Here is a 14,828-nt window from a genome sequence, read left to right on the forward strand (position 1 = left end):
ACAGTGTAATTTGGATTATTTTATGTCACCGTAAAATAACAAATTAATTATCATGTTTTCTGTTATACCCGTTAGCTTATTTATCAAAGTTTGAATGGTAAAATGATGACCATTTACTTTTTTTTTTTTTTTTTTTAGCTTATTGAAATACAAGCTTTGTATTGTATTGTATATAATTAATGTAAACTTTTGGACCATAGACCATCTAACAAGTAAGAATAAAATCCTATCCAGAAACAGTTCAACTCACTGGTATTAGAGTCATGTTGATTGTAATATTAGATTACAGGCTGGAACCATAAATGGTAAACTTGAAAAAACTACTTATCTAACAAAAGAAAAATCAATGATATAAAAACAACATCATATATAACACGATATATAAAAAATAAATAATTTATGTAAACCATTTATCACCTTTACTATTTACCATTTTATTTACCATTTGTCACCTTTACTATATACCATTTTATTTTCTTTTTGTTTATCAATATATATATATATATATGTATGCATATTAACCATATGAGTTTAGTCAAATAATAACATTCATCAATTTTTATGCTTAAAAAAAAAAAAAAAAAAAAAGGAAGAAAACAATGTTCCATTGTCGTGGCAAAAACCATATCTAGTGTCAAAATTTAAAATTATAAAAGAGAGAACCAAAACCACCCATGGTTTTTAGGGACTCAAAAAAGAAGGCAGCCCAAAACCCTTCGCTTAGGCCTGGAACATTCTGAGTTACCGACGTGCCCATCGTTCGCCGCTGAGTTTTTAGGACTTTCCTTTGGGGAGCCCATTGTTCCTGATCAAATACAAAAAAGTAAAACCATCGAAATTTAACGCCCACAAATTCTAATTCATCAAATTCACACAACCCACCCCCATTCCCAACGCTGTATATATTGCTCTGTCTTCCACTTTGATTTTATTCATTATCTTAACTCTTAAGAAAAGCGAAGCAACTTTGATCCTGAAAAAAAATAAAAAATAAAAATCGTCTTTCATCTTGATTGCTCAGCAACCGAACAGAAAAGGTTCAAGCGGTTTGAGTTGTTTGTTGTTGTTATTGTTAATCTGGCATTGATGGTTGGGGTAAAGGGTCTACTACCAAAACGATGGGGTTGGGTGCTTGGAGCTCTCATCGCCATCTTCCTTGCTGTGGCTATGACTTCCAGAATTGCTCCTCAATTTTCCATCTTCGGACGATCTAACAAGCCCTGTCACTGCGCTCAGGTAATGGGGTTTTCCCCCACTTCTTCAATTTCTTTTACATTTTCCGTTTGATTACCTCCAAAATGGAAGATCGCCAGTTTTTCTTTTTTGTTTTTTTATGACATATATATATTTTTTTTAACCGGGAAAACTGAATGCTTTGTAACATGTATTTTATTGTTATAGCTATTTTGACTAAAAAAAAAAATATATATATATATATATATATTTTTTTTTTTTGAATACCTTGAAAGCCCATAACTTAAATTTGATTCAGTTTTTGATTGTTTATATTTTTCTATTCAAATGTAGGATACACAAAAGTATAGTGGGGTGGTGGAAGATTGTTGTTGTGATTATGAGACTGTGGACCGTCTTAACGAGGAAGTGCTGTATCCATCACTTCAAGAGCTTGTTAAAACTCCATTTTTCCGCTACTTCAAGGTATGCTTATTTTCTACTGAGCATGCTGATTTTGTATATGGAAAGTATTTTCTCAATAAGGGTTGTTTTTTTTTTTTTTTTTTTTTTTTTTTTTTTCTTAAGCCTTCCCAATTACTAATGTTTTATAATTGGTATATGTTTTTCTTATGCTTTCTGATGAGCATCTGTTTCATTGTCTGTGCCTGGTTGAAATGATCTGATCTGTGGTAGGTCAAGTTATGGTGTGACTGCCCTTTCTGGCCTGATGATGGTATGTGCCGCCTACGAGATTGCAGTGTTTGTGAATGTCCAGAAAGTGAGTTCCCTGAATCGTTCAAGAAGCCCCATCATGGCCTCTCACCAGATGATCTTATTTGTCAAGAAGGAAAGCCACAGGCAGCTGTGGACCGTACACTCGATAGTAAAGCTTTCAAAGGCTGGACAGTAACAAACAATCCTTGGACGAACGATGATGAGACAGACAATGGTGTGTATCTCGGCTATACTTACTGCTTATTAACTATTTTAGATCTCTTTTAGGAAAATGCTTTTGCAGTTTAATGCCTTTCCTACAAGTTATCAGTCACCGGTCTCTCTTTTTTCAGTGGTGCCTGTGTGTATATGCATATATGAAAGGTCAATACTGCAATCATGAAGAAAAAACATGCTTCAGTTATTTTGTCCTTTGGAAATAGGTTAATCTTGATGCTTTTATGTAACAAGTGACTGGATATTTATATTTTCAGATGAGATGACGTATGTAAACCTTCAGCTCAATCCTGAACGATATACTGGCTATTTAGGTCCATCTGCTAGAAGAATATGGGATGCTATCTATGCAGAAAACTGCCCCAAATGTAAGTTCCTTTACTATTCTTGTTTAATTTTATTTTTCTTTTATGTCAGGCCCAACATATTTTAAACAGTTTTGATGTGTACAAGCTTCTGTTATTATATTACGTTAATGATTTCTTGAAAGAAAGAGACCATTGCAGAGAAATGTTGCTGTGCCAATAATTTTGAAGTAAACCATGAATGTGACAATTATGAATGCAAGAATGGATATTGGGGTTTGTGCATTTCTGTGCCCAAAAATTTTATTATGTGCTCCATTGATTTACTCAACTTTTGAAACCTTACTTGATGTAGAACCCAAAAAAACACATAAACTAATGTTGGCCTTACCCATTAAGGAAAACTTGAGTCCATTAAAACAAGTTTCTACTTCTTTAATGCTGTGAAACTTTCTTTGCTAGCCTAAGGTATGTATATGAAAATTATAATGGATTGAACGTCAAAATTCTAACTTAATGAGTGTTTTTGTGCTTATGGTAAATCTTTTAGTTCAAATTGTACTTTTAAAGTTAAGCAACACCTCTTATGTGAGATATGATTCATGTTCTGTGTTACCTTCATCTTTGTTTATGGCACTTTATATTTCATGTTTCCTAGCATAGAAAAATTATGATAATGAATCCTTATTTCAATATTATTTTGTTGATTTTTAAAACTGCCAGATCCATCTGAAGAGTTATGTCAGGAAGAAAGAATTTTATTCAAGTTGATATCCGGTCTTCACTCCTCTATTTCAGTACACATAGCCGCTGATTATCTACTTGATGAGACTACGAACTTGGTAAAACTCTAGGTTCATCCTTGTTTTCGTAGCTGGTCTTTGGTTTTTATTTTTTGGTACATATTATCTGTCTTTTTACTCTAGACAACAAAAATTTTCACATTATTTTCTGCTGTCTAATTTTATGTGCACTGACTTTGACAAAACATGTCAATGACTAAGATACATATGTTAAAGGATGAATGGGTTTTTGATATGAACTGATTTGTTTTGGTATTAAAAAATAATCATATGGCTAACAACCTGTGTTATGGCGTAGATTTATTTTTTACCAGTCTGTAAACTCAGTCTAGGATTCCAATCGTTACTTCATTGATATGATATTGGCACTGAATCGCTTGATTAAACAATGTTCATGAAGTTGCTTAGTTTTTGCTGTAGCATCTGATAAAGGACAAGAAATGTTGATTGTTATCTCGCAACTGTAAACGTTGATAAGATTTGTTATTGTTGCATTAATATAATTTAATGTTATTTTATTTTAATTTTTTTAATAATTCCATAAATTTCATTTCAGTGGGGTCACAATCTCACGTTGCTGTATGATCGGGTGCTGAAATATCCTGATCGTGTTAGAAATTTGTACTTCTTATATCTCTTTGTTCTCCGAGCTGTGACAAAGGTGAGCATTAAACTCTTAATCCTTATTTTAAGTGCTAAATTTTATTTAGTATAATTTTTTATTTCCTTTTTGTTTCATTGTGAATCATTGCCTTAATCAAACAATAATAAAAAAGTTTGTCAACTGGAGTCAACTTCATTCAAATGACAAACGTAGCTTTATTATACTAATAACCAACATAATTAAATGTTCAGTAAATTAACATTATTGTTAATCTTCATGTTGTATTTTCTTTCTCTCAATGATACGCATTCTTTAGAATGAGATACCTCAAATTTGTTTCATTATAAGAAATTAACTAGTCCGTTTGGTTGACATTTTACATGTGATGTTGATGCAATTAATCCTTTTATTTACTGGGAGGTTATTGAATTTATTACAGCAGATATTTTTTCTTGTTGGAATATTATATTATTACCATTTGACAACTGTGTTCTGATGAGATTGTGACCATCTACTGAATGCTTCTAGGCTACAGCTTACCTGGAACATGCTGAATATGACACAGGCAATCCCATTGAGGATCTGAAAACACAGTCCTTGACAAAACAACTACTATACAATCCTAAACTACAAGCTGCATGCCCACTCCCATTTGACGAAGCTAAGCTGTGGAAGGGCCAAAGTGGACCTGAACTGAAGCAAAAAATCCAAAAGCAGTTCAGAAACATTAGGTACTTCTTAAAAACCTTGAGAATAAGTGATCGATTATTGTACATGAGATTATTCTTTTTTTATTTTTATTTTTATTTTTTGTGTTTACATGGAGTAGTTATTGCCTTATTATCATATAATAATTTGTTCAGACAAGTCTAAACAAATCTATTTACATATGCTTTGCTGGAGATGCTACTAAATGATGTGACCTTCTTTTAATGTCCACCTTCTCTCTGATTTTGGAAACATTATACTAAACCAACCTTGTGACATCACATTTGTTCATATATTGCAGCGCATTGATGGATTGTGTAGGATGTGAAAAGTGTCGACTTTGGGGAAAGCTTCAGGTTCTGGGTCTTGGTACTGCATTAAAGATCCTTTTCTCTGTTGATGGCCAAGCAAACTTGGGTCAGACTGTAAGTACCTTTCCCAAAAATTACTTCAAACCAGATTCTCAATCATGTTTTTAGTGCCTAATTACGTTTTAATGTTAGAAATATGTTTTTTCTAGTGGTATCTGTTGTTGCACCTCACAAATTACAAAGACAAACCTATTATTGTTTTTCCAATATTGGAGGCTTGCCCATCTGGGTGGTATGACATACTGTTGATTGTTATTGGTTTTCATTCTATAGCCCTGCTGACATCTTAGTTCCAAACTCCTATTAAGTATTGCATGTTGTTATTTATATGGACTTTATGACCATCACCTTTTAAGGGGGCTTATATGCTAGTGTCATTGGCTATTTTATCAATGTCAGGAGTAGCTGAGTTTCGAAAAAATTCTCTTGTTACATATAATGTGCATTCTTAATAATAGGGTTATTGTTTTGGCCAGCAGCTGGAGTTGCAAAGGAATGAAGTGATTGCTCTATTGAACCTGCTCAATCGACTCTCAGAATCAGTGAAATTTGTCCATGAAATGGGACCTTCAGTAGAAAAGAGCATGGAAGGACAGATTTCTGCACCCGCTGCTTCAAGCTGCCGTTTCCAAAGGATATGGAGTTCTGTATTTAACACACCTGCACCAAGTTGCCCTTTGCAAAGGATATGGAGTTCTGTATTTAACACGCCTGCACCAAGTTGCCCGTTGAAGAGGATGTGGACATCGATTTTTTAGTGCACCTACTGTGCTTAAGTTGGCTACGAAGCATGTGTATTTGTTAAATCATAGGTAATTATGTAAACATAGGCTGGGACTCAGCAAACAGGCTTTGTTTGTTTGTCGGTTTGGTATTTGTAGGGAGGTGCTAAATGGTAATAGTTTCATACAGTGAAGAAATATCGGATCTCGAGCTGCAGCTTGGTTTTCAAAAGGAATGACCCCCATGAAACAGGCACAGAAATATACTACTACAAAGAGTCTTTGACAAACATGAAACCTGTAAATTTTTAGCGCCAGTTTTGAAAGTTAGCACTCGGTTTCCAAAGTTAGCACTATTCTTCATTTCAGTCTAATGATTTTTTTTTTTTTTTCTCTTTCGTTTTATAAGTGACTTAAGATATGTTATGCCATCGGACTTACTTGTGAAAAAATTAAATAATCAGAGACTTGTAAATAAAAGAATAAAATTCCATCCAATCATAACAGAGTGCAATTGCAACACAATATGAAATTAAGATCATTAACAGAAGCTTGCTGGAAATACATATATATATATATATATATATATATATATATGAAAATGGAATAAAGCAAGTCAAGTTTGCAACCCATTGGTTTACAGCAATTTGAAGGCTATTTCTGATATTAATTAGGAGTATAATTTCAACACTTTTACATGACCCACGTCATAGATTCATAGTATTGACTCCAAAAATTGGTTGCCTATAGAGAGCTTAAGCCTAAGCATCCATATACTGCTACTGCTATCATTATAGAATTATTGCCCATCTCATCTACTAGCCGATTTCATCAGGTGGTGGGGAAATGCTTTCTTGCAGATGTAGAAATCCTTGAACATATTTTGTAATCAGAGAATCTGTCAACAGGCATATCACCATTAAATCAACAATAGCACTAAATGCTCTGTGCATGAAGTATTTCAACAGGCAATGAAACCAACAGCAGAACAAATATATGAGTTAGCCTCCCATGGCGCTACCAAATTTACAGACTGTTCTACTCAATATGAAAATTTGTTCCACAAAAATAGTTACTTTGTTTGCTATTCAAAGTTCACTAAACAACTTCTCAAATTGCTACTCGAAGTTCACTAAACAACTATCATTTTGAGAACATTACAAGTGCTTATGCCCTATTGTAGGCCCAAAAAAACTCTAAACACTTATAAAATCTATCAGAAAAGAAAAGGCGAAATTTTTTACAAAATATCGGATATTGTTAATAAGGAAAGAAGCAAATCTTACAATGATCGGCACCTAACGAGTTTTCTTTAGCCGCTTGGAAGGTCGTAACGTCTCTTTCCTTGTATCCTCTGGAGTTTTCAAGTCAATATATGGCTGCAAGCATTTTGAGACATACTAATAGTGAGAATACACTAGATAATTATCATTCTCTGGAATTTAAACAAAATGTATGCCTAATGACACATTGGTGAAACAATGAAACAGACAATTAAAAACTGGCTTTGGTGGAGGAATCAAAACTACAAGAGTAAGTTATCAGGAAACCATACCAAACTTGAGCAATTACATATTAGCCATATAAAAACAGCTTAGTGGCAAAGCAACTCCTACTTAATTCATTCTCTGTTTTCTCATTCAAGTTTAACATGCTCTAACATAAAATTTCTTAAACATGTGGATTTCTCTCTTTCGATATCCATGTCTTCCAGCTACCATAAGAAATTTAATGCCATTCCCAGTTACAACTTGCAAAACAAAAGGTAATTGTCTCTGCTGACAAACAATTTCATCAAAGAAGCATTAACGGTTTTCTTGGTTGTTTAAGCTTTCACAAACTGCCATTAATCCAACTTAAGTCACTGAACTCAATCCCTTTTTCAAATGCATTTTTTCTTTCTTTATTGATAAGCTATGATACAAAACTTAGCCGAGGTAAGTCCTGCTACAAACAAACAAATTACAATTACCCTAGCTACTTCTTGAATATTTCAAATTAAGAAAAATCAGTGCCATGAAAAGTAGAGGATGTTAAACTTTCTCCAGTAAAGGACTGCTAAGGATGCAGCACAAAATAGGGCAGACACTCTAGAAGCTTGTGAAAAACCAAGTTATGTTCACTAGTGTAGGATTTGAATCGCTTGATAGGGTGTCTATACACTAAAAGTTATACATTTAAAACTAGAGAGTCTACAACATCGTAAGTATTTAGAGATTTCACAACACAATACATGGTATTGTAACTTACCTCATCCCATTTTCTTTGGAGTTCCAAAAGCTCTTGACAGTATGCAAGGCATTCTGCATGGTATACGGCAGCTAATTCTTTTATCAAGGCCTTTCTCTTTATTATGCCGATCACTTCATGAAAAATTAAAGCAAGCGTAAGATCGTAGATGAGGTCCATTATCAATTAGTGCTTAAAGAAACAGAAAATCCCAGTACAGCTATTGAGAATGATATATAAAAAGCAGATAGTTCAGAAAGTTTTAATTGAAAAGAAACCCCTCTAATTGAAAATAAAGGGAAAAAAAAAAATTTATTCACTCCAAAGATGATGTGGCAAACTTAAGAAACTGACCATGAACTAATAACTTCTAAATTTTCTTTCTTTCATAAGTCATTCAGATAGGTCCATCCAAATTAAGGATTTTTATGCATCCATTAGTCCTAAAGCTATCTACCCACGCAGGTTCCATTCTTTCAAATGATATTTCAGTATGACTGTGCTGTAACTATAGAAGAAATTGATTGCGCATGAAAAAAACCAAATTCTTAAATTAAAAGAAACCCATTAGTTGGAAAAAAAAAAAAAATCAAGATTTTTTCATCGACTTCTTCCTACTTCCCAGACACAGAGAATTTTTGCACACAATAACACATGACAAACTTACATTAATTTAGCTTAAGGAAGCAACACGTAGATTACAGAATGGTAATTTTTGGATTAGCAATTTGAAGTTACTAGGAAATACCTTCAAAACTAAAGCTTGCACTGATTGTTTGCCAAATAAATCAAGTATTAAACAACACCACAGTACTTGGCCAACAAAATAATATATAACATGCATACAGAGAGAGAGAGAGAGAAGAAGAAGAAGAAGAAAAAGAAAGAAAGCAACAAAGACAAGTAAAAAGATTGAAAATTGAACATAAAAGAACCAACCCACTAATGAAATCAACAATTCCTAGTGCATAAAAAGACAACAGAAGCAAGATTAATGGGAAAAAATACGACCCATCTGCCAAAAAAGTCGTTCAAAAGATAAATGGGGAGAAGAGAAAAATACTTCGACTGGGATCGAAGGGCGGAGGCGGAGGCAGAGGTGGAGGCGGAGGAGGAGTAGAGTCAGGTAGAGAAGGCGGAGGAGGAAAAGCTTCTTCTTCTTGTTGTTGCGATTCCATTGCTTGTTTGTTGTTTGTTTTTCTCTCCGTTTTCTTTTTCAACTTCGATTTGCTTTAATAAAGTTTACATTATCACTGTTTGTTTCCTTTTTTTCTTAGAAAAAAAACCCATCCGCCTCCTCCTCCCTGTTCTGTTTCTATTTCTATATGCCAACAACGAAATCTGATCTTTCCGCTTTCACCTGTTCATTCAGCCTCAAAAATCAAAAGAAAATAAAATATATTGAAATTCCATCCAGCCCAATAACTAAATAAATAAATATGTACATAAAATAATCAATAAGGTAATTTTTTTTTTTAGGTCAATAATACTGTTCTAAACAATTTATAATATTAAGCAATATTTTGTGTCTATACACTTCAAATAATGTTTTTTTTTTTTTTTTTGAATGCCACTTCAAATAATGTGACAACAATGTTTTTGATAATATAATATGGAGTTTGTTACGTTTTAAAAATAATAATTGTATGGTTAAAAATTAACTTTGCTGAAGTTGCTATAAGATTTTTTTTTTTTTTGGGAGCTCTTTTAGACTCTTATCTTACCTCCATTTTTATTTTTATAAAAACAGAAAGAATGATAATTAAAAAAAGAAAAAGAAAAAAGAATTTTGAGAAACTAATTTAATGGAAATTTTATTATTTTATTTGTTTCCCTATTAAGTTTTAAGTCAAGGCCGTATATTACTCTTGTTCCACTCTCTTAAACCCCAAACAAAACCCAACACTCTGATCGGAACCCTAAAACCAAGACAACATCTCCGACGGCGAAATGAGCCTAATCGCAGGCTCATACGAGCGCTTCATATGGGGCTTCAAGCTCAAGCCTCTCATGCCCTCCCCTGACCAGAAAACCCTAACCCTAACCCCTCTTTTCTCCTACCCTTCCCACCTCTCCTCCATCACCACCGTCGCCGCCGCCGGCCCCGCCGCTGCCTCTGGCGGCTACGACGACACCATCCAACTCTACGACCTCTCCGCAGCCTCCTCCATCGGTTCCCTCCACGACCACTCGGCTTCCGTAACCTCCCTCTCCTTCTTCTCCCCTCCCAATCTCTCCGTTCCTCGAAATCTCATCTCCGCCGACGCCGATGGATCGGTCTGTATCTACGACGCCGATCCCTTTGTCCTCCTTAAGACCCTCCGGCCCCACAAGAAGGCCGTCAACGACCTCTCGGTGCATCCTTCGGGGAAGCTGGCACTGACTGTGGGCCACGACGAGTGCTTGGCGATGATCAACTTGGTGAGGGGAAGGAGAAGCTTTTTCTGTAGGTTGGGGAGGGAGGCTAGCTTGGTGAAGTTTGATTGCGGTGGGGATAAGTTCTTCATGGCTATGGAGGAGAAGATTTCGGTGCATGAGGCTGAGGATGCCAAGATTGTTTGTGAATTAGAGAACCGGAAACGGGTTCTTTGTGCAGCCCCAAGCGAGGTTGGTTTGTTGGTTCTTATTGCTTTTTTATTTTTGTTGTTGACGATTGAAGGTTTATTTTGGTTTCCTGCTTCCTATTGTAAATATAACATTATATTTATGACAGAATGGTGTTTTATATACCGGAGGTGAGGACCGAAGCATTACAGCATGGGATACAAACAGTGGGAAGGTTGCATATTGCATTGAGGACGCACATTCTGCTCGTGTAAAAGGAATTGTTGTGCTCACTAAGAATGCGGGGGCTGTCTCTGATGATGATCCATATTTGGTAGGTTCTGCATCATCAGATGGGGTTATACGGGTTTGGGATGTTCGGATGGCTGTTAAGGAAAAACCAAATCCATTGGCTGAAGCTATTACAAAATCAAGGATAACTTCTCTTGCTGGATCCTCTGTTAAATGTAAGTTTCTTCTGCTTGTGATTATCTTTCCTTTATCTCAATCCTGTGTACTTAAAAGAAGCTACTAAGGGTTTTTGGGGAAGCAATTATCCTTTTTCTGTCCAAATCTCATGAAAATGTTATAAGATGCTACTTAATCATGTAAATGATAAGCATAGAAAATGGTGTTCCTCTGACCTTTAGTTACCATGACATCTGAAATATGCCTTGGGAGAAGCGTTGGTAGACAAGAAATCAAAGCCAAGCGCTGTCTTGTAATGAAGTTAAAATACGAAGAAATGAGTGGATCTTTGATATTTCTTTTGTTGATAAATTGTTCAAAGAACATCATAAACATAAATGGTTATAAATAAGGTACAAATGTAACATACTGTGAAGCACCTCTTTGAAATTGGTAACTCTCTTGACTAGTAAGAGGATCAAACCCATAAACAATTAAACAGTCTTACAGAGTAAGACATTGCTTGTTGCCCCCTGAGCTGTCCTTTCGAGACTCTTCTTAGTTTTAGTTTTAGTTCAGTGTATAAGTAAGATTAGTCTTGAAAAAAAATAAAAAAAAATAATGCCTTTATGCTGGGTTACTTTGATTGGATGTGATAAAGTAGGATTTGGGTTGATTTCTTTAAGATCACCTTTCTCCGTCTTCTTTCAAGCCATAATCAGTTGTTTATTGGGTTTTTCTTTCCTGTGCAGCATCGAGACAGCCACGGGGTGGACAAGATGGTACAGAGAGGACATGATGGAACAACAGAAGGATTATAACATTATTGAAATCCCTGACCAGGGTTTAGCTACCCTTGTAAGTCTATATATGGCATTCTAGGGACTTTGCAAAGACATTGATGTGAAAAAGGAGATTTGTTACTCGAATGTTGGACGAGTTGTTCCAACATATCAATTTTGTTCGTATTAAATTTAAATCGTATTATTTGTTTACCAGCATCCTATTTGATCTGTTTGCTTTAATATTCATTTCAAACTTTTTCTGAAGTTAGCAATGTACTTTCTTAGAATCAGATGAGATCATCTTAAATATGTGTGGAGTTGGCCGATTAATCACCGCACTGCTACCAAGATGAGAAACCTTGCAAGGGACATCTGTGACTCTATTTGAATGTCATGCACTCAATTTTTGGTTTCCCTTGGACAAACACAAACACGAAGTGAAACGGATTCTCAAAAACTCAAGAACTCAAATGTTCAACAATATTATAATTGTATATAAAGCACTATGTAGTATGACATCCTCAAGAACTCAAATGTTCAACAATATTTTAATTGTATAGAAAGCACCATGTAGTTTGACCTAACTATTGGTTTGCAAAGCAGAAGGCAAAAGAGCATAAAAGGGAAATGGAAGTAGGTACGTAGCTATTGGTTTCGTGTATAATTAAAAGCCCTATCTTCATAATATATATTCAACTCAAACTTTGTGCATCAATGATAATGTGTAAAGACCATAGAAGCGATCAAAGAATCCTAGTGAGAATTGCGTTCCTTATTTCCTTAAAAAGTAGTTGGAATTGGGCATAACTATAATTAAGACACTACAAGTATATTTACTTTAGATTATTGTTTCTTTTTTTGAAAAAAAAATAAATATATATATATATATATATATATATATATATATATATATATATATATATTAGAACAACAGGGATCATTTCCCGTATTCTTTTCGACACTAAATATGTCCTCCCGAAGACCAGTGTCCACAAAAATACAAATTTAAATTCTGCTCCAGTGAATGAAGTTAGTGTTTGGACAATTTTCTCGACTCTTTTCTGGCATCCTTGATTTCCAACTCCAGGATTCTTAATGTTGTGTATATCTCATCAGATCTTGGATGAGATTGATCAGCTACACGGAACTCATGTACATGTCCATTTATATCTAGCCAGCTACAACCAGGGGTCTTTTTCAATGCTCTATCTCTAAGTACAAGCCTCATTTTAGCAACTCTATCCCACTTTCCTGCTGCAGCATATATGTTTGAGAGCAATATATAGTTTCCAGCATTTTTTGGTTCCATACCTATAAGCTTCTTAGCAGCAAACTCTGCAAGTCCCGTTTCCGAATGCATCTTACAAGCGCTCAACAAAGGTCCCCAAACACGAGCATCTGGTTCAAAGGGGATGGTTTTGATGAGTTCTCTGGCTTCATTGATATGCCCGGCACGCCCAAGTAAATCCACCATGCAAGCGTAGTGTTCCTGGTTTGGTTGGCAACCATATTTTTCTATCATCTCCTTGAAAAGCCTTTGCCCTTCCTCAACGAGTCCTGAATTTACACAGGCTGTCAGTACACCAAGAAAGGATACATGATCAGGTTTCATATTTGCGAGCTTCATTTGGTTGTATAACTCAAAGCATAGATGCCAGTCTCCATGCTTAGAATACGCAGTGATCATAGAGTTCCATGCGATCATATCCTTATGGTTGACCTTTTCTTCATCAAAAACCTTCCGAGCCATCTCTATGCATCCACACTTTGCATAGCTGATGAGAAGTGCAGTATTAAGAGAAGGAAGTGAATTAAGACCAAGTTTCACGGAGTAGCCATGAAGGTATTTTACATTCTCTAATGCCCCGACATTCACACAAGCAGGCAGGGTGTTTATAACTGTAATAAAATCTACTCTGATTCCATCACATTTCATGTGGGTGAAGAGAGAGAGAGCATCAACAGACTGACCATGGGTCACATAGCCTTTAATCATTGCACTCCATGAAACCTCGGTCTTGTTGGTTACCAAGTCAAAAATCTTTCTTGCAGAGCTCAAGCGATTACATTCACAATACATGTCAATGAGAGAATTATGAACTGAAACTTGATAGTCTGAACCATTTCTGATCACATGGCCATGCATCTGTTTGCCCAACTCTAAAGCTTTCAACTGTGCAATGGAAGAGATTGCAGGAATTGCAGTGAATAAATCAGCTCTGACCCCAGATCTTCCCATGCGTCTGAGCAGTTGGAGAGATTCTTGGGGATATCCATTTCTAGAATTCGTTGATATCATTATATTCCAAACAACACAATCTTTCTCAGACATTTTCTCAAATAGCAATTCCGCGTGTTCTAAAGCACCCAACTTGGCGTACATAGACAACAAAGCAGTATTCACGGACAAATCCTCGCACAGGTTGCTAAAAATAATCAAACAATGCACAAGCTTTCCCGCCTCCAATGAGTTCAAGTCAACACTTGATCTCAACAGGTGGATTACAGTAGTTGAATTGGGCTCTAGTTTTTCCATTCTCATTCTCTTAAAAAGCGCAAAACTTTCCTCTGCGTTTCCACTTTGCGAAGCATCCGAAATCAAGGAATTCCAATAATCCAAACGGCAAACTGAATTCCTATAGATTAGCTCTTCTACGTTCTGGAAATCACCGCATTTTCTATATATATCTGCCATTGCGGTACTCACCATACCATTTGAATCGAAACCCAATTTCACGACATGCCCATGAATCCTCTTTGCATTTCCAACATCTTCCAAGCAACAACATGACCTCAAAACGAAAGGGTAAGTATCTTCATCTGGGTACATGGATTTCATGACCATCTCTTGGTAAACCAAAAGGGTCATCTCGAACTCACCAAACTTTGCCAAATTCCGTAAGATTGCGCCGTAAAGAATTGAACTTGGGTTGACAATAGAATCAAAAACTTTTCGGGAGAGAGTGAGGTGGCCAAGGTTGGCATAGCAGTCGATGAGTTTCGAAGAGAGCGTTGTGTTCTGGTGTAAGCCATGAAGGATGAACCTGGCATGAACTTGGTGAAGGTGTTGAGGTCTAGTGCAGAGGTCCAAGAGGGAAGAAAACGGGCTGTTAAATAACGCTCTTGTTTGGGTGGCGGGAAAGCGTGGGAATTTGAGAAGGAAATTGCTGGGGAGGAGAAATCTCGAGGGTTGAGAGCTGAGCATATTCAGCCGGAAGGAAG

The 14,828-nt window shown here is 35.7% G+C and overlaps 4 protein-coding genes across 6 annotated transcripts; 2 read left to right on the forward strand and 2 right to left on the reverse strand.

Moving 5' to 3' along the window:
- The first annotated feature begins 670 nt into the window (after window positions 1–670).
- On the forward strand, window positions 671–6,008 carry LOC107413833 (endoplasmic reticulum oxidoreductin-1). 2 transcript variants are annotated; one of them, XM_048479643.2, is made up of 9 exons: window positions 671–1,236; window positions 1,528–1,659; window positions 1,870–2,125; window positions 2,385–2,495; window positions 3,156–3,274; window positions 3,792–3,896; window positions 4,368–4,570; window positions 4,849–4,972; window positions 5,395–6,008. In XM_048479643.2, exons 1-9 carry the CDS (start codon window positions 1,087–1,089, stop codon window positions 5,674–5,676), a joined length of 1,482 nt encoding a protein of 493 aa, XP_048335600.2. In that variant the 5' UTR covers window positions 671–1,086; the 3' UTR covers window positions 5,677–6,008. The 2 variants fall into 2 exon arrangements, with proteins under 2 accessions (XP_048335600.2, XP_048335604.2); XM_048479647.2 differs by having other exon boundaries at window positions 672–1,236; window positions 5,398–6,008.
- A 107-nt stretch (window positions 6,009–6,115) lies between these two features.
- On the reverse strand, window positions 6,116–9,266 carry LOC107413996 (uncharacterized). Of its 2 annotated transcripts, none has more exons than XM_060812648.1 (4): window positions 8,933–9,266; window positions 7,891–8,003; window positions 6,919–7,019; window positions 6,116–6,535 (listed from the first exon to the last, which is right to left on the reverse strand). In XM_060812648.1, exons 1-3 carry the CDS (start codon window positions 9,045–9,047, stop codon window positions 6,939–6,941), a joined length of 309 nt encoding a protein of 102 aa, XP_060668631.1. In that variant the 5' UTR covers window positions 9,048–9,266; the 3' UTR covers window positions 6,116–6,535; window positions 6,919–6,938. The 2 variants fall into 2 exon arrangements, with proteins under 2 accessions (XP_060668631.1, XP_015877564.3); XM_016022078.4 differs by having other exon boundaries at window positions 6,116–6,538; window positions 6,927–7,019; window positions 8,933–9,261.
- Window positions 9,267–9,697: 431 nt separating this feature from the next.
- On the forward strand, window positions 9,698–11,816 carry LOC107413985 (uncharacterized). The gene is made up of 3 exons (XM_016022067.4): window positions 9,698–10,476; window positions 10,583–10,880; window positions 11,574–11,816. Exons 1-3 carry the CDS (start codon window positions 9,820–9,822, stop codon window positions 11,618–11,620), a joined length of 1,002 nt encoding a protein of 333 aa, XP_015877553.3. The 5' UTR covers window positions 9,698–9,819; the 3' UTR covers window positions 11,621–11,816.
- A 689-nt stretch (window positions 11,817–12,505) lies between these two features.
- On the reverse strand, window positions 12,506–14,825 carry LOC107413955 (pentatricopeptide repeat-containing protein At4g19191, mitochondrial). The gene has a single exon (XM_016022027.4). The coding sequence runs from the start codon at window positions 14,809–14,811 to the stop codon at window positions 12,637–12,639; it is 2,175 nt and encodes a 724-aa protein (XP_015877513.3). The 5' UTR covers window positions 14,812–14,825; the 3' UTR covers window positions 12,506–12,636.
- Between the last annotated feature and the right edge of the window lie 3 nt (window positions 14,826–14,828).

This window comes from Ziziphus jujuba, chromosome 1, assembly GCF_031755915.1.
Source record: "Ziziphus jujuba cultivar Dongzao chromosome 1, ASM3175591v1".
NCBI lineage: Eukaryota > Viridiplantae > Streptophyta > Magnoliopsida > Rosales > Rhamnaceae > Ziziphus > Ziziphus jujuba.

What these genes read in the sequence shown, in the direction of transcription:
- LOC107413833 (XM_048479643.2), top strand. Translation starts at nt 1,087, where the DNA reads ATGGTTGGGGTAAAGGGTCTACTACCAAAACGATGGGGTTGGGTGCTT. An exon ending in CATTTTTCCGCTACTTCAAG is followed by an intron (nt 1,660 to 1,869) that starts GTATGCTTATTT and finishes GATCTGTGGTAG; the next exon opens with GTCAAGTTATGGTGTGACTG. An exon ending in AAGCAGTTCAGAAACATTAG is followed by an intron (nt 4,571 to 4,848) that starts GTACTTCTTAAA and finishes CATATATTGCAG; the next exon opens with CGCATTGATGGATTGTGTAG.
- LOC107413996 (XM_060812648.1), bottom strand. Translation starts at nt 9,047, where the DNA reads ATGGAATCGCAACAACAAGAAGAAGAAGCTTTTCCTCCTCCGCCTTCT. An exon ending in GCCCTTCGATCCCAGTCGAA is followed by an intron (nt 8,004 to 8,932) that starts GTATTTTTCTCT and finishes TTTTTCATGAAG; the next exon opens with TGATCGGCATAATAAAGAGA. An exon ending in TCCAAAGAAAATGGGATGAG is followed by an intron (nt 7,020 to 7,890) that starts GTAAGTTACAAT and finishes AAATGCTTGCAG; the next exon opens with CCATATATTGACTTGAAAAC.
- LOC107413985 (XM_016022067.4), top strand. Translation starts at nt 9,820, where the DNA reads ATGAGCCTAATCGCAGGCTCATACGAGCGCTTCATATGGGGCTTCAAG. An exon ending in TTTGTGCAGCCCCAAGCGAG is followed by an intron (nt 10,477 to 10,582) that starts GTTGGTTTGTTG and finishes TATTTATGACAG; the next exon opens with AATGGTGTTTTATATACCGG. An exon ending in TGCTGGATCCTCTGTTAAAT is followed by an intron (nt 10,881 to 11,573) that starts GTAAGTTTCTTC and finishes TTTCCTGTGCAG; the next exon opens with CATCGAGACAGCCACGGGGT.
- LOC107413955 (XM_016022027.4), bottom strand. Translation starts at nt 14,811, where the DNA reads ATGCTCAGCTCTCAACCCTCGAGATTTCTCCTCCCCAGCAATTTCCTT.